Raw genomic sequence first — 21,072 nt, 5'->3', positions numbered from 1 at the left:
GAAATCTTTCAGGTGGAGGAGGAGAAACTGTCGGCCTCCCCCCTCATTCAGCGCTAATATCATAGTCTAGAAAGGGGGAAACTATTGAGGAAGTCAGAGGCGATGCAGGAAAACAGCTGCAAAGTTTGGAAACTATTCCAGGACCTTGGACAGAAGCAGGAAGTTTAACGCAGTGCGACACCGGGGGGCGCACGCGCACCGGACATACGCATACTGGGCTGTATCCACTGCTGGTTACACTGGGACTAAAATAATAACCTAAATGCCAGATTGTGCTTTACAACTAATGACAAGCTCTGCATGTCTACATCAGGTTTTTGTGGCAGTGATATGTGATGATCTTTGAATTTATTAAATATTCTCATCATATCAATCTGGTATTTTCTACCCTGCACTATTCTGAACCTCTTGAAAATGTTTAATTCGTTTTTTTATTTCTAAACTTGTTTGGCTGTGATCCATGTATTGTTTTGGGGGTTCTGCTGTCATCCAAGGAGAGCTTTTCCTGCAGACAGTCTGATGTTTTCCAACAGAATCTTTATTTTTAAGGATCAACAAGGCAACAATCTTCCATGGACAAAAATAGAGCTTAACTACAGCAAAAACTTGACTGGAAAAGGAGCAAGCCTTTCATGATCGATTTTGTGATCGGACTAGATGGAGATGTTACCACGGGGATGTTAGTTTTGTTTGGTATAAAGAAGAAAAAGCTGATAAAACCACCCCTGCTTTTTTTTTTTTCTTTTTCAGTCAATACAAGAAGAAACTTCAAAGTTAGCAGCCTCATGACAAAAGAAATAATAAAAAAAGAGAAAATATTCTGGAGAAAAACATCTTGCAGCTTGAAGGAAATCTTTGCCTCCAGCAGCTGGTTCTTCAAATGTGATGAACATCTGAAATATGCAGCCAGAATAAGTTAACAGAGAGCAATGTGAGGACTTTGGCTCAGACTAAGGAAAGTGAGGCGGTGACTGAGGACTGATAAGTGATTGCAAAGACATACTCCTTACTTCCAGACTCGACTGGAACAGTTTTCTACATGGACTTATCTCCACTCCTGTTCAAAAACTGCAAAACATCCAGAACTCCGCTGTCCGCCTTCTCACAAGCACCTCCTCCAGATATCATGTCACCCCCATCCTACAACAGCTCCACTGGCTCCCTCTTCAATACTGCATTCAATACAAGCTCCTGCTCCTCCTCACCTACCAGTGCTTCCATAACCTGGCCCCTCCCTACCCTCTCTGACCTTCAACAACACCGTCCTACCTGCTGCCTTCGTTCTGCCAACAAAAACCTCCTCACTCCCATCACGCGTACCAAGCATCGGACTTTGGGAGACCTGGTGACCCCCATAACCTGCTCCCACAACCCATCAGAAACAACAAACCATCATCTCAGGGAACCTTTTCACACACATCAATTTAAACCAATTCATCATAAATAAGCCAGTTAAGGAAAACCAGTTGATTGCATCAAATCTGGACTTCGATCCAATTCTCCATCTGCACAAGGCGACAAGTTGCTCCTCAGAACTCCTGTAAGACTGGCTTTTCCTTCTTTTTTTTTATTGTAAATAGTCTTTAAATGTCTAATTTTACCAATAAAGTATTATTTATATTCCATACATTTTCTTAACCGCTTGTTCCAGTTAAGCTGTGGGGGAAACTGGAGTGTGTCATTGTGTAAGGCAGCCAGCGTACCCAGAGAAAACCCACACATACACGGGGAGAACAAGCAATCTCAACACAGAAACGCCACCATTTGAGCCCCAACCCCCCCGCTGAGGTTCAAACCAGCAACTTTCTTGCTGTGAGGCCACAGTGTTAACCACTACGTTTCCATGCAGCCCATGTTGTCATTGTTATTATTATTACTGCCATAAATAAAATGAACTTTTAAGCACTGTGATGCAAATGAAAACTTCACCACTAAATACTCAGAGTGGTTATAAATAATTCTCGTTAGAAAATACTGAAAGATCAGAAAAGGTTGAAAAGCACTGTTAAGGTAAAAAAAAAAAAAAAAAAAAAAGTATTTATAATCTTTCCACCTTAAATAACCCCGTTTAATGCACCGTCACTGTGCTGTAATGAAGATTTGGCAGCCGTCTGAATAACTTTGGCATCAACTGTGACATCAGTCCTAAACCAGAAAATCACAACTTTAAACTTTCTGAAATAAAAGAGACAAATTCAGTTATTAAATTACATCTTAGAACTTTATTCATTTTGTACAATAAATATATTCTGATAAAATAAACACTATTTCTAGACAAACTTCATCGTCCGTAAACAGTGGACTTTGGGTACAGAAGCCATTTAAGTGAAAAGTGATGCTCAGTACCTGGCTAATCAAACCACCTCCATCCAGCCATAAGTTCTAGAAGAACCCACATTTTGCTTCATTGCAGACATGATGTAGTAACAATGCATATTTGGCAGACTTACAGCTGCAGAAACCGCCTGGTGAGGCAATGACTGATGAGGAGAAAGTGCAAGCAAAGAATGGAATGAGGTTTTGCTGAGCCATCTCAGACACATACATAATTTAAAAACAGTCCTCAGCGAGATTGTCACCTCTGACATTTAAATACACACACACACACACAAACAAAGCATTTAGTCAGACCTCCAGTCCATGTTAAAACCAATGGATGCACATTTGCTTTCTTTCTTGGGGAGAGTTATATGAGAAATGACTACAGATGACACCAAACCCATGTATGTCCTTCTCCATTTGCACTGATTTTGCATATTATTTAGTGAGCCATGCAGCTTGCTAGCAGCCCTTCGATTGTAGTCCTTGTGACTGCTAACTTAAGTCCCAGATTTGCCAAACACACCTGAGAATGATGCTCTCCCTGTATTATTGAAAGCAAAGCAAAATAGATCATTTTTTTAAAATGACAAACTGGTTTGATGATGTCATTTCTATCAATGCTAAATAACCATATATCCATGTGACATATACATGTCAGGACTCCATATTTTAAGTAATGACACACACAAAATACATGAATACACAAAGAGTTGCATGATCATGTGCAAACTTGAGATTTTTCAGGACTTTTGCTCACATTCATAAATAGTAATAATTTTGTTCCTGAGGTGCGAGAAAAAAAGTGCGACACTTGTCACCACTGTAAGGAACCAGTATGTCCAGCTGATCGCCCTGACTGTGGAGTCGGCATTCCCATTCTGCACTGGTTTGACTCACTGTGCCCGCAGCTGGTCTGAGTCCTTAATGCTCTCTACTGAAACAGCCCTTTTGGTCCCTGCTGCTCCTGCTGACCTCCGTCCTTTGGAGGCAGCTGACTGGGGTCATCTGCAAAGGGAATAGCTGACAAAAAAAGAAGAAAGTGGTCATGAAAAGGTTCGTTTAACAGGCTTATCAAACTTTAAATTAATCATGGTTATTAATTTCATATGCAAAATAGAGAGGGGGGGGGGGTTAGTAGAGACAAGTAAAGACTGGTCAGTTCAGCAGCACCCACAAAGAACCAAACCTGTCTTGGAGTCACTGATGAGTTAGTGAGTTACCAACTAACCAATGAACCAACTAACTAAATAAATTTAAAAAAAAAGATGATAATCGAGATCCTGTCTCATGTGGCAGGTTTCAAGTATCTAAAGCAGGGACCATCGATCCTGGTCCTTGAGGACCAGTATCCTGCAGACTTTCCATGTGTCCCCTTTGGGGCATGCCTGATTAAAATGTGTGTTCCTGCGGGGACACCTGGAAAACCTGCAGGACATCGGACCAGGATTGAGGATCCCTGATGTAAGGGTCTTCTTTGACAACTGGACCAGGACATGGGCAGAAGGATTGTTAAGGTATCCACGGTGATGCAGACTCCGTATCAATCTGTTGTAGTGAAAAACGAGCCGACCTGAAAGGTGAAACTTTTTACCAGTTGATCTGCATTCTTACCCACATATATATTCACAAACTGTGGATAACAGCTGGATGAGATTGTGCATAAAAGCGGCCAGATTTCTCCCTTAGAGTTAAGTGATAATCTCAGAGTAAAGCCACTGCTCCTCTAAACCAAGAGGAGTCAGGTAAGGTGGTTAGGATGCCTCATTGATGCTTGCCTGGTCAGGTCCCACCAGGGCAGAAAGCTCCAGGGAAGAACTAAGACACTAGACTTCACTGGAAGAACTAAATCTCTCTGCTGGTCCTGGGATTGTCTCGAGATTCCCCTGGAGGAAAGGAGGTCTGGACTTCTCTGCATATGCGGCTACCTTCACCCTGACTGCAGAACTGAACGTTCCTATCGGTGTGGTTTATAGTGAACAACCAAACTGACTAAAATAGCTCTTTTAGTCAATTCTGCACATGCGACTCAAACAGGTTCGTAACTACCAAAGATGGCCTGAAGAGTTTATTCACCTTATAATTTCCCATTAAAAGCAGATTTTTTGTTTTATTCCTGTGAAATGACTTTCATAGAAGCAAATTTGAAGAAGCTGAAGTAAAGAGAATTATTAAAGATTTCCAAAGGTTATTATAACCTGCTCAAGATGCCGCCAAAAACATCTGGCTTTTTTGCCGGCTAAACCAGTCCCCCTTGCTGGTTTAGCTGACAGATTTCAGAATTTCAGACAGTCAGAAGACATTGACTGTCTTCAAGTGGATTTTAAAGATCCTTCTTTGGTATTTCGGACAATGAATGATGACAATGTCCGTGTTGTGCTAACTTCACATATTCACAAACAAACACTTATTTCCGTGGTAACGACCATCATCGGAGCTTCAAAGCTTTTGTTCGAGCTGTCAAACACGTCTCAGCAGGGATGTCAGAGATCTAAAGCTCTCTTCCATGACTAGCTTTGACTTTTTCTGATATCAGCAGAGTAAAATCTGTTTCTATTCCTTTAATGTGGACTGAAGAAAATACTTATTGTGTGTCACTCATGAAACATCTTGTACAATATGGCTGAAGGTGGACTTAAGGCAGGGTTCACCTTGGACAGGTTACCAGAGATTTATTCATGTGACACAAATATAATTAGCAAAAATCATTCATATCACTTACGGTTCTGAAATTGCTGTGCTGTATATCTGGTCAGCAGAATACCAAAACCTTCAATGAGAGCAAGCAAAATTCCTCCCATCATGGCAGAGCCCATCATGGTTAATGGTCCATCTGAAGAAAAACAAGACTTTAATCAGTCATTCATTCTTTTCACTGACACAAGACCGGCGTGTTGTTCAGACAACTATAAGGTGTCTTCTTACTGCGTGCTGCTAGGACGGCCCCAGTCAGCGCACCACTTGTTATGGAGTTCCAAGGATCCTCCTTCCCTCTCAGGCGAACTAAACCACAGTCGATTGTGGAGAAGAGTCCTCCCCATACAGCAAAGCTGCCTGCATATTATACACACTGATGAGCATGTCTGACACGATGCAAGTTTGTTTTATATAATAAGGCTTCATCTATCCAAATAAACATGCTTGCATTGAACTAATTTAATATACAAAAGCAATACAGCATCACAACCTGACAAAAATCAACAAAGCACATCCTACTCACCTCCAATCTGTGGGGCTCTTATTCTGACTGCATTTGCACTTCCTTTCAGTCTGTGTCCAACACCCTGAAATATTAGAACATGGTTGAATTTAGCCTTTTAAGACTTAATAAATCAGAGAGCAAACATTTACAGGTTTGCTCATATGTATTCATCCCCTTTCATTAAAGAAAAGGCTGAATTTATAACAGTCACTCAAATAACTGGAGAATTAAAAAAGGAACAATAACTAAAAATTTGCAAAAATACAATTTAGTAATATAAGACACTGTTTTTTTATTTGATTGAGTTGAAGAAAGAAAGAAAAAAAAAACAAACAAACAAATTGGTCCTGGACAAATTAGAGCACTTTTCTGTTGAACATGAGGGACAAAATACCTGTCAACAGGTGCAGAAGTCTGACTGAGAGGAACAGAAAACACCTGACTGCAGCGGAAACATTTAAGGATTGTTTAACAAAATATTAGTTTATGAGTGATGTAATATGTAATAAATTATCTTATTTGTTTGCTTTTTAAAAAACTATATATTTCTACTGAACCAGAATTAGAAAATAATGTAATGATTTTCATAAAACTTTTATTTATTATTACTTTAGTCAATTTCAGCTTATTTTACAGACAGCTGTTTTTTTCCCTTCTTTAATGAAAGGGTATGAATAAATAACTGTATATTGTGAACTCACAGCAGGGGCATTTCGGAAGCCCTTAATTGCCTGGAACACCCCCCCTCCTATTGCACCCATTGTGAAAGCTCCTCCACAGTCATCCACTATTCTCCAGGGGCTGCAGGAAGGGATAGAGAAGGGAGATGAAGATGCATATGGATGCTGTTAGTGACGGAAACAGTGAAAAAGTGGAGACCTGCCCTGAATGGCTGCATGAGTTCAAAGCAAAAAAAAGTGGATAAATTCATTACTGTGTTCAGCATTACTGTTTTATACAATTAGCTAAATGTGTAATTAAGCAGTTAACTAAATAATTATAGTAAGGGATTCTGAAAAGACGCTGCATCCATGGACCAGTTATACGCTTAAAGGTGGAGTATATAAGATGTTCAATATTTTCAAAATAAATTAACCAATAAAATAACTACAATCATAATTAGATAGTTTTTTGAACATGTAGGTTCCAGTCTGTCCATATTTGATGCGTTATTAAATTACAAGTTTAATTAATGAAAAATGACAAAAAGCACTTTTTTTTTTACTAGTAGGCAAACATTTAAGAAGGGCCTTTGTCATTAATTAAACTTGTAATTTAATAACGCATCAAATATGGACAGACTGGAACCTACATGTTCAAAAAACTATCTAATTATGATTGTAGTTATTTTATTAGTTAATTTATTTTGAAAATATTGAAAATCTTACATACTCCACCTTTAAGGCCTGCTTCCTTATCCAGGTTTCATCTTAAATTTGCAACAGTGAGACATTCTCTATCTTATTACTTGCAATCATACATTTAATTCAAACTATATAATATTATAAGAGCAACAAATATAAGTCCAATCCACACATTATTGAAACCAAATATTATGTTATAGAGAGAAGAGAGATAGACAGTCTTTATTATCACAGCATAATTGTACAATGAAATCTAAACTGCTACTTATGGAAGGTGCTACACTATAAATGTAAAAAATAAAGGAAACACTTAAACAACACAATGTAACTCCAAGTCAACCACACTTCTGTGAAATGGAACTGTCCGCTTAGGAAGCAACACTGATTGACAATCAATTCCACATGCTGTTGTGCAAATGGAATAGACAACAGGTGGAAATTATAGGCAATTGGCAAGACACACCCAATAAAGGAGTGGTTCTGCAGGTGGTGACCACAGACCACTTCTCAGTTCCGATGCTTTCTGGCTGATGTTTTGGTCACTTTTGAATGCTGGCGGTGCTTTCACTCTAGTGGTAGCATGAGACGGAATCTACAACCCACACAAGTGGCTCAGGTAGTGAAGCTCATCCAGGATGGCACATCAATGCCAGCTGTGGCAAGAAGGTTTGCTGTGTCTGTCAGCGTAGTGTCCAGAGCATGGAGGCGCTACCAGGAGACAGGCCAGTACATCAGGAGACGTGGAGGAGGCCGTGGGAGGGAAACAACCCAGCAGCAGGACCGCTACCTCCTTCTTTGTGCAAGGAGGAACAGGAGGAGCACTGCCAGAGCCCTGCAAAATGAGCTCCAGCAGGCCACAAATGTGCATGTGTCTGCTCAAACAGTCAGAAACAGACTCCATGAGGGTGGTATGAGGGCCTGACGTCCACAGGTGGGGGTTGTGCTTCCAGCCCAACACCGTGCAGGACGTTTTGCGTTTGCCAGAGAACACCAAGATTGGCAAATTTGCCACTGGTGCCCTGTGCTCTTCACAGATGAAAGCAGGTTCACACTGAGCACACGTGACAGATGTGACAGAGTCTGGAGACGCCGTGGAGAACGTTCTGCTGCCTGCAACATCCTCCAACATGACCGTTTGGCAGTGGGTCAGTAATGGTGTGGGGTGGCATTTCTTTGGAGGGCCGCACAGCCCTCCATGTGCTCGCCAGAGGTAGCCTGACTGCCATTAGGTACCGAGACGAGATCCTCAGACCCCTTGTGAGAACATATGATGGTGCGGTTGGCCCTGGGTTGGTCCTAATGCAAGACAATGCTAGACCTCATTTGGGTGGAGTGTGTCAGCAGTTCCTGCAACATGAAGGCATTGATGTTATGGACTGGCCGATCTGTTCCCCAGACCTGAATCCAACGGAGCACATCTGGGACATCATGTCTCGCTCCATCCACCAACGCCAAGTTGCACCACAGACTGTCCTGGAGTTGGCGGATGCTTTCGTCCAGGTCTGGGAGGAGATCCCTCAGGAGAACATCTGGTGCCTCATCAGGAGCATGCCCAGGCGTTATACAGGCGGGAGGCCACACACTACTGAGCCTCATTTTGCCTTGTTTCAAGACATTGCATCAAAGTTGGATCAGCCTGTAGTGTGTTTTTCCACTTTAATTTTGAGTACAACTCCAAATCCAGACCTCCTTGGGTTGATACATTTGATTTTCATTAATAATTTTTATGTGATTTTGTTGTCAGCACATTCAACTATGGGATAAAACAAAACATTTATTAAAAATATTACATTCATTCAGATCTACATCGTGTTACTTTATTGTTCCCTTTATTTTTTTGAGCAGTGTATGAAGTCTAGAATGGATTAAACTTTAATTAAAAGACGTATACAACACTATATATTTCAACATAGATAATATCCCCTGGTCATATAAAGAGGGTGGAGAAATAGTTGTGTTCAGTTTAACCATATTTACTTCTGTTTGCATTTCTAATGAAAGTTTCATATAGATTAGCCTTAAAGGAATATTATAAGGACACACAAAATTGATATTCTCCTTAGCACACCCTCAGCTTTCACTGTTAAATTGCATGAAATGTTTGAGTTGGATGTTGTTAAAGTTTGTCCTCTCCGCGTGCACATCCTGACAACAAGCTGTTTATATCTTTGATCCCACACTAAGCTACTCACACAAACACGCTAAGTTAGTCAGTTCGCTCTCACTAACCGATTAATTTTAACATTGCAAATACGACACCGGGTCTTGGCTTAAATGATCTAATTCTGCAGCGTAAGTTAAATAAAAAACTAATCTTACCAAGGTTCACGCGCATATTCCTCCATGTTTATTTGTTGTCGTCGAGCGAACGCTGTGACGTCATAATCGCGCGCCGTAGGCTGTGTTTTTTATTTTTAGGAAAGTGGCATCATTCATTCACTCCGTGTAAAGGAAGGAAGGATCTGCGCCAACACGGGTAAATTTTAATTATTTAGATTTTTTGAAAGGCTTTTTGAATAAAGATTCTTGCTTGTGTGTACTGTGTTAAACAGCAGTCTGCTTGTTGCCTTTTCAGCTGTTGCTACAGAGCTACCGTAGGCGGGAGGGCCATGCGATGTTATTTTCTTATATTTCAGCTAAATTTACTATCGCACACAATGTAAATGTTTCAACATGTTTAACGTTTATTATTTATAGTTATTAACCGGTATCTGGCAGCTAAAATATGGCATGCTTTAACCATGTGACGTTTCTACCTCAGAGGTAGAAAAGCCTCTTTTAAGCAGGGCCGGATTAAAAGAGCACAGACCCCTGGGCCTAAAGTGCTCCAGGGGACCCCCTTCCCCACTGCAACATTTTGAAAATCGTGAATGATACATTGTGAAACGACATGTCTAACATCTCTCAGCCAATGGTACTAATAGCAATACACTAGACACTGTGGTGTAACTATATGGCTTTTATGTACATTTTGTTTCATGTCCAAACTGCTGTTTGCCCCACATAGACCCTGAGTGGGCGTCCGTGGGTGCCTGTAATGTCCATTGGAAAACCTGGCCATGAGAAGGTTAATGAGACCTCTAACTTAAACCCTGCATCTTGGTCCTTTTTACAGTCTGATAACTTGAAGAAATGTCCCAGCATTTTTGCTGTTGAATCAAACTATCAATTCAGTTCAACTCAATTCAACTTTATTTATGTAGCGTCAAGACCCTTCACAGACAGGGGAAAAAAAAAAACATAATGAAAGCCAATTCATAATAGCCTATATAAGGAAACCAACAGATTGAGTTGGAGGATCCAACTCAATCTCCCATCCTGAGCAAGCACACTGTGGGAAGGAAAAAACTCCCTTTTAACAGGAAGGAAACCTCCGGCAGAACCCGGCTCAAGGACAGGCAGCCATCTGCCTCTGATGTGTGGTGGGAAGAGGACAGAAAGACAATAGACAACAGGAACTGCTACTCCTGGCCAGGGAGACCTGCTGAGACAGGAGACATGCATGTTAATGATGCTATCCCTTTGAAATCTACACGTGTTTGATGTAATGTGGGCGCTGTTGCGCCGTCTCTGGTGTCTGTCATATTTTCAACCTACAACTAATTATTTTTATTATTTATACATTAACTCATAATCTCCCTCCTTCAAATTTCTTTCTCGATTAAGACTCTAGAACCTATAGATGATAATTCAAGAAGCATCATTTGGAAAACAATATGTTCTAGGAAACTGACAAGAAAATGTTGCTCTTAATTAAGAAATTACCCCTTAAATAAATATAAAACTACTAACTGTGCATGTTTACATGTGTGTATCTGCAGTTATTTTTTTATATATATATTTTGAACTGCTTTCAAAACATCCATCTTCTCTGAATTTCAGGATGCCTCTTCCTCCAGCACTACTGGCCCGCTTGGCCAAGAGAGGGATTGTTAAACCCTCGGATCAAGGTAGCGGAACAACATTTTGCATCCGAGGAAAAGAGATTTCAAGCATTTTGCCCTCCGTTGTCTTACATTTTGCATATCTTGTGCTTCTTCTGTCAATTTAAACAGAGGCAGATGAAGAGATTATTGCGGAAGATTATGACGACAACAATGTAGATTATGAGGCCACCAGGATAGAGAATCTTCCTCCAAACTGGTACAAAGTGTTTGATGCTACGTGGTATGTACACTGCTTACGTAATACTCTGCACATTGGAATTTCATATACATGAACAAAATATCTCTGCTTTTGTGGCTTGGCTTTTCTTTGTGGAACAACCGTCTGTTTAAATGTCTGCTATACATTGTTGTGTCTTATTTTCTCATCAAATGAGTTGAATCAATGAATTTTCTGAGGATATTATAACCATATAGCCTATGGCTGCAAATAAAACCATTGTGTTTGCTTTTTCTTCAACCCACAGTGGTCTTCCTTATTACTGGAACGTGGAGACAGATCTAGTTGCCTGGCTATCCCCAAATGACCCCACTGCAGTGATAACAAAAGCTGCCAAGAAAATAAAGGGTATGGTTGTTTTAAGTCTTTAAAATGCAGTAATTATATGTTAGTTGTTTGTACTTTTCATTTAAACGTTACTGCTTACTATTGTGGGTCTGATCATCATGTAGTAAATCGAGGAATGCAGCTTATTTCTCACAGATTTCAGTCCTGATTAATTTCCTAACCATTGCCTTGATTATGTTTTCTTCGTCCTTAGTTGATGGAGGAGAGGAAAGAGTGGAGAGGCAGTTTGAGAAGCAAGACAGAGAGCGAGAACGAGATCGGGAACGAGACAGAGATCGGGAGAGAGACCGGGACAGGGACAGGGATAGGGACAGGGACAGGGAGAGGGATCGAGACAGAGACCGAGACAGAGATAGAGACCGAGATCGGGATGATGGGAGGGACAGAGACAGGAGAAAGCAGCGAAGAGAAGATGTGGCACCGTACGGCAAGAGCAAAAGAGGTAACATGCACAGAAGCCTCATCCTACACAGAAGCTTCTTCTTAGACATTTAAATGCTGAATGTTTATTTTCAGGAAGAAAAAATGATGATGAGATGGACCCTATGGATCCAAGTGCCTATTCTGATGCTCCAAGGTACAGTAGTAGCATTTATTGTCCTGGTTTTCTGTTTGTTAGTTTTTTTTCTTAACTTTCTAACTTGTCAAAAGGCTTCTGAGTTATTTTACAGTTAAGTTTACAGTTTTACAGCCCAAATTGAAAAAGTGTTAGGCAAGATGTAAATGGCAACAGAATCAGTATTTCTTTTTTACTTTAATTACATTTCAGATGTTGGAAGAGATATTTAACTATTTCTTGAAAGAAAAAATGAGCTCAACTTCAAATTTTCTTTTTAAAAACAGTTTTTAAACATCTGAGAAATAAAGAGACCAGTTGTTGGATCTTTTAAAAGTGTAATATTGTCACATCACAACTAGTATGTTACAAGCTGATCAACAGTCCTGGGTCTTCTTTGTCCTATTTTACATTTCATAATGCAGCAGATGTTTTCGGTCTGCAGGGAGGCCAGTTTAGTCACTCTTCTATTACAAGCACATGTTGTTCTGTGAGATTTAGCTTACAATTTAATTCTGTCCTGCAGAAATATGCAAAGACTTCCCACTGAAAAGACATTGTGGAAGCACATGCTGCTCTAAAACATGATGATAATGATGGTGATAGCATCTTTCCAGATGTTGCCAGTTCCATATGCACAAATAGCATCACCCCTATACCATTGCAGATGTAGGCTTTGGAGTTTAGAAGAAGCTGAATTTATATAATTTATAAAAGAATTTGACATGGTGATACATTTGACCACAAAAGTTCCACTTCGCCTCAATATATTTTAAAGAAGAAAACAATTTTAAAAAAAGGTTCAATCATTGTTTATGGATGGCAAAGTGAGCTTATTCAGATTTCTGAATACTCCAGAAAGCATGCAGTCATTTCCAAAACAGACTCTTACCTGACTTTAATTCTAATCTGAGAGACTCTGCCTCTTTAAAGTACTCTTTTTGGCTAATATTACTTACAAGTGTTCAATAAACCTAACTATATGCAACATACGGCTGCTTCTTTTTAGGACACTGTGATTAAACCTAATACAAGCTCATATTTGACTTTAAATAGTAAATAGTTTTCTGAAATTGGCTTCTGAAATGATCAAGTTATTGATTTGTTTTTTAAATTTCACAGTTTTTCTTTAAAATGGGACTGTATAATCTTACCAAACACTCTGCACTTCTGTTAAGTATTACACACTGAAAACTCTGATTTTATGAATTTAATGCAGGTTTTCATAAATCCCTCTTCTTAGAAATAGCCAAAAAATTTTTTTTTGTTAGTTTTTTTTTTACCACATTTTGACTAGTCTTAAAATAAGGACAGGTTTAACTAATAAAACAAAAAAGTCTGTGTACCATACAGGTTAACTACACAGAATCCTCATGTAGCGGAGTGTGGCTCATGTCATACTGGGACACTTAATGGAACTAAGCCATCCTTAGGAAAAAGGAAAAAAAGAAATTGCCTAGCTTGTACTTATCCTTTTATGACAAGCCTATTTAATCTCTACTCTTGCAGGCTTTCTGTTATAAAGGAGTGGTCTTCAAGACCAAGCTGACATTTAAAGGCTCTTAATTTAATGCAAAGCTTTGCAGCTCCAGTGTAACTTGATGCATGCTGGTTAGAAACTTTGTTCGACTATTGCTGTCACTGCAGAGCTGGCGCCAGGTCACATGGCCTGGTGAGCCTCATGGGAACAAGGTGGCTGCAGTTTTCTGAGTCAAATGCTGCAGTCCTCTGTTTGCACCAGCTGAGCATCCCCTTCAAGGGTTTAAGGAACATTAGATGTGGAGTACTTCCATATCAAGCTCCATTAGCTTAACCAACAGGGATGCAGTTTGCCGTTGTCTGAAATTATTTTTGCATTAATAACAAACGATTTTGTTTATTGTGGGTTAGTTAATGTGTGTACAAGTTTGCAAAACAACACAAAAGTCAGGGATTAATTTAAGTATTTCTTTAAATATGGAAAGTGGATTTGATGCAACGGCCTTTCGATACTAAAATCTTGCATTGCTGGCTTTCCAAACCTAGCATGAAGGCAGCCAAAGTAAATAATAAAATCCCACAAATCAAAGTTGTGGACAAGGGCGAGTAGTCATGTCCAGTAGTTGTAAACCAGGTTTTAAGTTCAGAAAGCTGTGGTTGCTCTCACAGCTGTGAGAATAATCTATCACACCGAGCTGTTAAACTAAAATGAGTTGGTTCACCTTCACAGAGGCTCGTGGTCAAGTGGCCTGCCCAAACGCAACGAAGCAAAAACTGGTGCCGATACCACAGCAGCAGGACCTCTGTTCCAGCAGCGGCCGTATCCCAGTCCGGGCGCCGTGCTTCGGGCTAACGCAGCCAACCAGCTGCCGAAGGAGTGAGCAGAAAATGGCTTCCACGCATCTCTGTTGCCGGTCACCTTTTGTTTACATCCTGCAGCTGTTAGATGTGTGCATGTCATGAAAGCAATGCTGAGCTTCAGTTCCTCATACTCACATCAAACATCTTGTAAATATATTTTATAATACCTGAAGATTGACTTTCTTGTTGGAACTAGACCTGTCAGTGTGCATAATAAATCAGCTGTGAAAAATAACAGTTGTAGCGGTTTTTTTATGGTTTTAATAACATTTCCACAAATAAAATTCTTGACATGGTTTTATTAAAAAATTTGCAATGTTTTAAAATATTTTAAATATTGCAAAAAGCAATGTTTAGCATGAGGCGGGACAAAATGTGGCTTGATATAACAATGGTTCCAGGATCAGTGATCTGCTGCTCCCACATAGTGACAAATGGAGTCATAATCCAATGTGAACACCTTTTCCTCGTATCTGTCGAGCTGGACCATCGCTTTGCACTTGTTCTTGTCGCGCTGAAGAATACGGCCGACCTGAACCCACACATGAACAGCTGTGATTAGTAATGGTGAATTAGATACAGGTGCACTGCAGGAAAGGGGATAATTGGCTTACCTGTCCTCTTTGCTCGCCCAATACAACCATTATAGAGTCATGCTCACTTTTTGGAATGATGGTTTCCAGCATGTCTTGCTTCACATCTGCCACAGAGAGAAGTGTTAAATGTTGAGGAGATGTCGAGTGACAGAAACCACCACGGCAGTCTTTAGGAGAACAAAAACCTGATCTCTAATCATCATCAGCAGCAAATCTTTTGCCTGTAAGCAGCCGATTATTCCTGTAAAGAATTCTGACATAATCTGACCTAATGTCTACATGTCTGAGCTGTCCGCTGATGAAGCAGGTTTATGTTTATAACGGAATAAAAATTTTCATCACTTAAATTGTCAAACTAAAGCTTGAATATTACTATTTAAGATTAAGTAAATTAAAGTTTTATACATAATCTATTTACCTATTAATCTTAATGTTGAATAGGGCCGGCCGGGTATCGCCATCACATTCCTTGATTGGATTCAACGTAGACTCATTGACACTCTTTTTTCAATTTTTCTTGAATATTGAAGATTTTTTCAGACAGTTATTTTTACACTGAGTCTGTTTACATGACCATCAAAATCTGGGAGTAATCAGATTACTGTGGTAATCTCATAACGTGACTACATCCTCTGATAAAATATTTTAAAATTACCAGCCCATTGTTTATTTAAGAGTACGTACGTGCATGGTGCATTGGATGTTTGTTGACATAGTGGAGCCGTGGGTCTTAGCGTTAGCTGCTAATGTGAGATCTATTAAGCTGCTAAACAGTTTACAGGACAATTTAACCTTATGGTGAAGAAAAATGTACATTTGGCAATATCTCAGCGTGATAAGCCAATTCTAGGGATGTTGGTGCATTGTCACAGCTGTGAACATAACCAACCAAAATATCATCTATTCTCTTCATTTCTGAGGTTTCTGATAGTTTTTCCGCTGTACATTTAGAAGTTCTATTGCTGGTTATCCAGAAACAAAGTTTCATTTTCATTTTAAAACCTGAATTTAGCAATATCTCAGCGAGAAAAGCTGATTTTGGACGAAAGCGACTCAGGCAACCTTTGAATTGTGTCGTCGAGCATCAGGAAGTCATGCAAGAGTAGGGTCCCGTTTATCACTGAGCAAAAACGTAGGGGAAAAAAAAAAAAACAGTGCGAGTTTTATTTATTAAAAAGACATTTTAATAGATTCAAATTGATTATTTTTAGCCTGATTCTACTGTTGGAAACAATAAATTTACCAATATTGTGACTTATTTCTTTAATTTTCACACAACTATATAGGTCTTACACACACTAGAAAGCAAAATGACATTTATGTTTTTTTATGAGCAGGAGATACATTTAAAAAAAAAAAACAAAAAAAAAAACATGCAAAGACAAACATTTTGCACACATCAAAACAAAAACCAGCAGAAAAGAAAAAGTGAAACCGAGACGACTCACCGTCCAACAGTCTTCCCTCTTCAGTTCGACACACACAGGTAAACGGAGTCAGCACATCCTCCACTCGCATCTGCACAAACGGCAACACCCATTTACCCATTTTAGAACTGACATTCAGAGCGCAAACCCTCAACTCTGGTCCCCAAAACCTGCGTCCTGCAACTTTTACAGGTTTCCCTGATGCAAAATATCTGACTCAGACTTGTGCAAAGCTTGATGTCAAGCTCAACACAAGGAAACTTCTACAACCTGTAATACACTGGGCCTCGAGGAGCTGAATTGAGGATCCCTGATTTAGAGCCATCGTGACAAATATATGCTGCAAAACTGCCTGGTTTGTCTGCGAAGCTTGTTATTATTTCAGCTAAACTTCTGCTTTTTAGTTCTGAACAATATAATGATTATTATATGACATAGTGAAAGTTCATGTTTTAGTTTTAAAACAAGCTACTTGTTGACATAATGACACAAACAGAGACCATTAGATTTGTATTTGATCAGGCTGTGATTGCTCCAACGTATTTTGTTGGTGTGTTTGTATTTGGAGATTGAAGTTAATAAAAACAGAAGTTAACCACAGTGAGAAAGACGCTGTAATCCTTTCTGCATCTTACACACCCACAACACACGGAAAACAGATCTATGGAGGGAGTTCTCGTAATCCAAGTTAACAGCAGACAAAAAGGAACAGTGCTTTGACTTTGATACCTTTGAGTTGTAATATCTGCCTCCTTTAAAAGCTTTGTCTATAAAGCGAACTTTCAGGTCTCTCTGGAGCCAGGAGGGGGCAACTGCTGCTTGTTTTGCTTCTTTCACTGGAGGCTTTTCTCTTCAGGGAAAACACAGTAGAAAAACATATTCATAAAAATGCTGGCCAACTATGTAGCGGTGAATTATCCTGTTTAAAGTCCTGGTAAATAACCAATGTGTGAATAATACTGCTGGATCTTTGTGTGTGAATGTACCGGTCTTGACTTGATTCTGTGTGTTTCCTCTTCCTCTCATCTTTCCCTCCATCTCTGTCAGAGGACTTGTGTTTTATCTTGTCGCTGTGGCTACTTTTCTCCTTTTCCTCATGTTTCTGTCGCTCCTTTTCCCTCTCTTTCTCCTTCTCCTTGTCTTTGTGGGCTTTACTTAGACGACCTGTTAGTGGAGAGACAACATCTTTAGCTTGGCAAGTGTAACAACTGCAGTATTGTGAGTGTTTTATTCTATCAATACAAGCTGTGTTAATAGAATAAACTAAATTTCTGATGTATTTTTTGTTTAGCCATAGCTTAAATTCATTTTAACTTGATTTTTCCAAATACAAAGAAAACTATGATAATAATACTCACTAAGGTCTTTGCTGTATTTTTCATATTCTTTTCGCCCGACCAGTTTAATGCCGTACTGGCTGAGAGTCACAGTTTTGCCACCAATAGCAAGTTTCACCACCACTCGAGCGTTGTCTGGATCAACTCCTTCTATCTGCCACATGAATCAATGTTAAAGTAAGCAATCCAGCCACTAAAGCGAGTGTTAGGAGAAGGCAAGGCAGCAGACAACCAGATGTACCTTCCCATAAAGATCTTTATGCGCCCCAGATTGCACCAACACACAACCGCCAGCACCCATCACCAGTTCTTCCTCCTTCTTTTGTTCCTCTCCAGGCTTTGGGGGACGTTGAGGCCTGCCTGGCTCCAGATCCTTTATAGCCGAACGATCTGCGCCGAGGCCCAGCCCTTTTGGACGGAGCTGGTGTTCGATTGGCTTCACATCCCTGTAGCAGAAAGAATTAAATCAATAACCAGAGAGAGGTGGACATGTTCAGGATGTAAAATAGGCCGGCTGAGGGGGGACGCAGCTTCAGTATTGCGGGTGAGATTAAATTAAATTGCGATTTCAGTTTAAAATCTATTTAGCATTCAGCCCTGAGCCCCGAACTGCTGAGTCACTACAATTTCATACTGAGGCCGAATGGGGAAATATTTTTAATCTCAAAATTACAATTGGCTGAATTCACAAATGTTTCCAAATAATAAGTGATGCAACGCAGTGCACACCTCATTGTTTGATGTTTTTGACATGATGTGCTATTTTCATTTGTTTGTATTTGTTTACATAAGGATGAATTACTTGTGGATCTTATTTTTCCTTATTCATCTTCTTTTACCCCTAACAGAACATTCCAGCTTCTTAGGTTGTAGATTAAGATATAAAATAAAGCACAAAACTGATTTTGTTACTTACTGTTTGAAAGTTCGTCCGATGCCTTCCTCCTTGTTCCATCCCATTCCTTTCAGCATGGCAAGCCCATAAGCTTCAACTGGAACACTCTCATAATCAGCTTCTGTTGACTGACAAAAGCATGAACTTAAATAATCTCCATAAAAATAAAGAGTCATTAAAGCCACATATGAACAAGGAAAACCAAACTATATGCTCTGCATTGGCATGTCTGAAGGCTTACAAGAGGCACTTATGTAATCTTTTGAATTCTGGAAAACAACAAAAGTGTTTGGGGCATCTGACACAGAGAAGCAGTTCGTGATGCTGGTCTTACTCAGCCGTTTGGCCCCAGGCTGTTAGACTCAGCCCCGGATGGCTGAAGTCACTGGGCTGCTGGAGCTGCAGCCCTGATCTGAGCAGTGCTCCTCCTTTGTCCCTGTGTACCACTGAAGGCTCTCCTCTGAGGAAGGCTGGGAGCCTTGATCAGAGAAGATCCAATTAAAATGAGCTAATCTCACGCCTACATCGATGGAGCAGATATGGGATGACAGTGAGGAGATGTGTGCTTATTTAAGACTAACAGAGAGAGATCCAAGTAGTCTTCAATCTCAGGGGAGAATTCTGACGCTGGTCAACCACTAAATCCTTGCTGGGTTGACAAAGTCATCCGTACCCATATGTGCCACCCTGTACACACAGAGTTGTTATTCAACTCAGCACTTTCACACACTCAGATTTCAGCAGACAGTCTTGCTGTACCAGACATTTTTGCGCTGTCAGGCATTTTCATGCCCTCCCTCATATGCCTGTCTGGTAGATCTCATCACGATCTTCAAATCATCAGACCATCAAAAGTGGTTATAATTAACTCACAGCCTGAGAGCCATTTCATAATTTCAAATGCTTTGTAAAAACAGTGAACTGTCGTGCGATGCAACGTAGAATGCAAATAAAAATAAATCCATAATGTCAAGTTTTTGCTATTAATCATCATTATCTTGTTACAGAGAAAAGTTTAATTTAGCACAGCAGGCGAATAATGTTCTGTTTTAGGGTTTACAGTCACTAAAGAATGGGATTTAACCACGACTTTGTGCAGTAATGGAAGGAAATAACTATCAGGACTAGGGTTGTGACGATATGCTTTTGTCCTGATTCGATTTGATTCTGATTTTTTGGGTGCCGATTCAAAACAAAAAAATCCCAATTTTCGAATCGATTTTCCCATCTCTAATCAGGACAAGCTCATATTCATGAATCCATCTCCTGCTGTACATGATTACAGCTTCTGTTTGCACCATCATAAACTATCAACCATAACTTCTTTACATATTATGAGTATGGCTTTGTAGTTTGATAAATTAAACATTAATTTAGTTATAGAGTCTGTAATGCTATAAAAAATTAAACCACACATTAGTGTCAAACTCCAGTCCTGGAGGGCCGCTATCCTGCAGAATTTTGTTGTCTCCATGCTCCCACCAACCTGACCAAAATTAAAAAATGGGCTGACAAGAAGCTGCTGGATCCATTTGATTTGAATCAGCTGTGTTGGTAGAGGGAAACAACAAAAACCTTCCAGATACTTGAGGACTAGAGTTTGACACCACTACTTACAGATTCTGGTCGCAGGTCAACCTTTATATGCTCTCCATCCTCAAACCCCTCCGGGACTTGGTTTTGCATCAACAGTGGGATAGACAAGTTGGGATTACTGTCTGACTGAGACCCATTTTGCCACTCCTCGAGCTGCCTCCGTGAATCTACAAGAGAAAATTAGAAACATAAGTTTGGATCTGAAGAGGTTCTCATTTACGTCAATGGACACAGATATACACTGAAATCTTCCACACGCACCTTCAATAAGCTCCTTGACAGCCTGAGACTCCATGGAGTCGTTGTCCTGACCCCTTCCCTGCGTTTTGTCTTCATGTCCCGAGCTCTGGTTCAGCCGGTCCGGTTTGTACCAGCGGTTCTTCTGGATCAGAGGGATGATCAGCTCCTTCGGCTTCTCCACTGGTTTTGAACTGCGAGACGGGTGAAAGTTAAAGATGAAGAGGGAAGAAACGCCTGTAAGTGTTTCAGTTCCCCACTGTTTTTATTTTTGTTAAACATTAAGAATGCACATTAATTCAGAAAAATACTAAAACAGATAATATTGACATCGGTAAACCTGCCATTGGTTATTTAGCATGTTAGCATGATTAGCTCACCTCTGCAATTCATTCCCATCAATTCCAGTCAAATAATCTCTTTCATCTTTCCTTGACGACACTTCAGTGGTTGGCCGTTTAAATCTGCTAACTGTTTTAGTAAAACCAAACGAAACCCCCGCTGTTTTTTTCCCTCCTAGGTCCTCAGAGGAAACAGATTTAGGAGCACTCGTATCATCTCCGTGCGACGCCATCGTTGTTTGTAGAAGATTGAAGGGGGCGCAATGCATGATGGGACTTGTAGTTTATCTGAGTAGAAATCGTATGGCTTAGTTGTTGTAAATAATACATTTCCTATAATGCATCACTAA

At 39.9% G+C, this 21,072-nt stretch overlaps 3 protein-coding genes across 7 annotated transcripts; 1 reads left to right on the top strand and 2 right to left on the bottom strand.

Annotated features, from left to right (window-relative positions):
- Positions 1-3,193: 3,193 nt before the first annotated feature.
- On the bottom strand, positions 3,194-9,231 carry LOC306755461 (mitochondrial import inner membrane translocase subunit Tim17-B-like). Of its 2 annotated transcripts, none has more exons than XM_079239851.1 (6): positions 9,205-9,231; positions 6,223-6,322; positions 5,536-5,603; positions 5,245-5,369; positions 5,042-5,152; positions 3,194-3,342 (listed from the first exon to the last, which is right to left on the bottom strand). In XM_079239851.1, the coding sequence occupies exons 1-6, from the start codon at positions 9,228-9,230 to the stop codon at positions 3,254-3,256; spliced, it is 519 nt and encodes a 172-aa protein (XP_079095977.1). In that variant the 5' UTR covers position 9,231; the 3' UTR covers positions 3,194-3,253. The 2 variants fall into 2 exon arrangements, with proteins under 2 accessions (XP_079095977.1, XP_079095976.1); XM_079239850.1 differs by having other exon boundaries at positions 5,245-5,373; positions 5,540-5,603.
- A 38-nt stretch (positions 9,232-9,269) lies between these two features.
- pqbp1 (polyglutamine binding protein 1) lies at positions 9,270-14,497 on the top strand. Of its 3 annotated transcripts, none has more exons than XM_079239780.1 (8): positions 9,298-9,361; positions 9,893-9,952; positions 10,768-10,835; positions 10,941-11,052; positions 11,297-11,405; positions 11,600-11,839; positions 11,914-11,974; positions 14,163-14,497. In XM_079239780.1, exons 2-8 carry the CDS (start codon positions 9,945-9,947, stop codon positions 14,393-14,395), a joined length of 831 nt encoding a protein of 276 aa, XP_079095906.1. In that variant the 5' UTR covers positions 9,298-9,361; positions 9,893-9,944; the 3' UTR covers positions 14,396-14,497. The 3 variants fall into 3 exon arrangements, with proteins under 3 accessions (XP_079095907.1, XP_079095906.1, XP_079095908.1); XM_079239782.1 differs by having other exon boundaries at positions 11,297-11,397; positions 11,591-11,839; positions 14,163-14,457; XM_079239781.1 differs by lacking the exon at positions 9,893-9,952 and having other exon boundaries at positions 9,270-9,361.
- Positions 14,498-14,594: 97 nt separating this feature from the next.
- gpkow (G patch domain and KOW motifs) lies at positions 14,595-20,955 on the bottom strand (the record flags this gene model as incomplete). Of its 2 annotated transcripts, none has more annotated exons than XM_079239707.1 (11): positions 14,595-14,825; positions 14,908-14,993; positions 16,338-16,407; positions 17,046-17,166; positions 17,303-17,480; positions 17,675-17,807; positions 17,895-18,099; positions 18,570-18,676; positions 20,166-20,311; positions 20,406-20,575; positions 20,762-20,955. In XM_079239707.1, 11 exons carry the CDS (start codon positions 20,953-20,955, stop codon positions 14,697-14,699), a joined length of 1,539 nt encoding a protein of 512 aa, XP_079095833.1. In that variant the 3' UTR covers positions 14,595-14,696. The 2 variants fall into 2 exon arrangements, with proteins under 2 accessions (XP_079095833.1, XP_079095834.1); XM_079239708.1 differs by having other exon boundaries at positions 20,406-20,618; positions 20,762-20,778.
- Between the last annotated feature and the right edge of the window lie 117 nt (positions 20,956-21,072).

The sequence above is a fragment of the Telmatherina bonti genome (genome assembly GCF_933228915.1).
Source record: "Telmatherina bonti genome assembly, chromosome: 4".
In the NCBI taxonomy this organism is placed as follows: Eukaryota; Metazoa; Chordata; class Actinopteri; order Atheriniformes; family Telmatherinidae; genus Telmatherina; species Telmatherina bonti.
The sequence above is the reverse complement of the archived record's forward strand: the minus strand, read 5'-3'. Positions and strand labels throughout refer to the sequence as shown.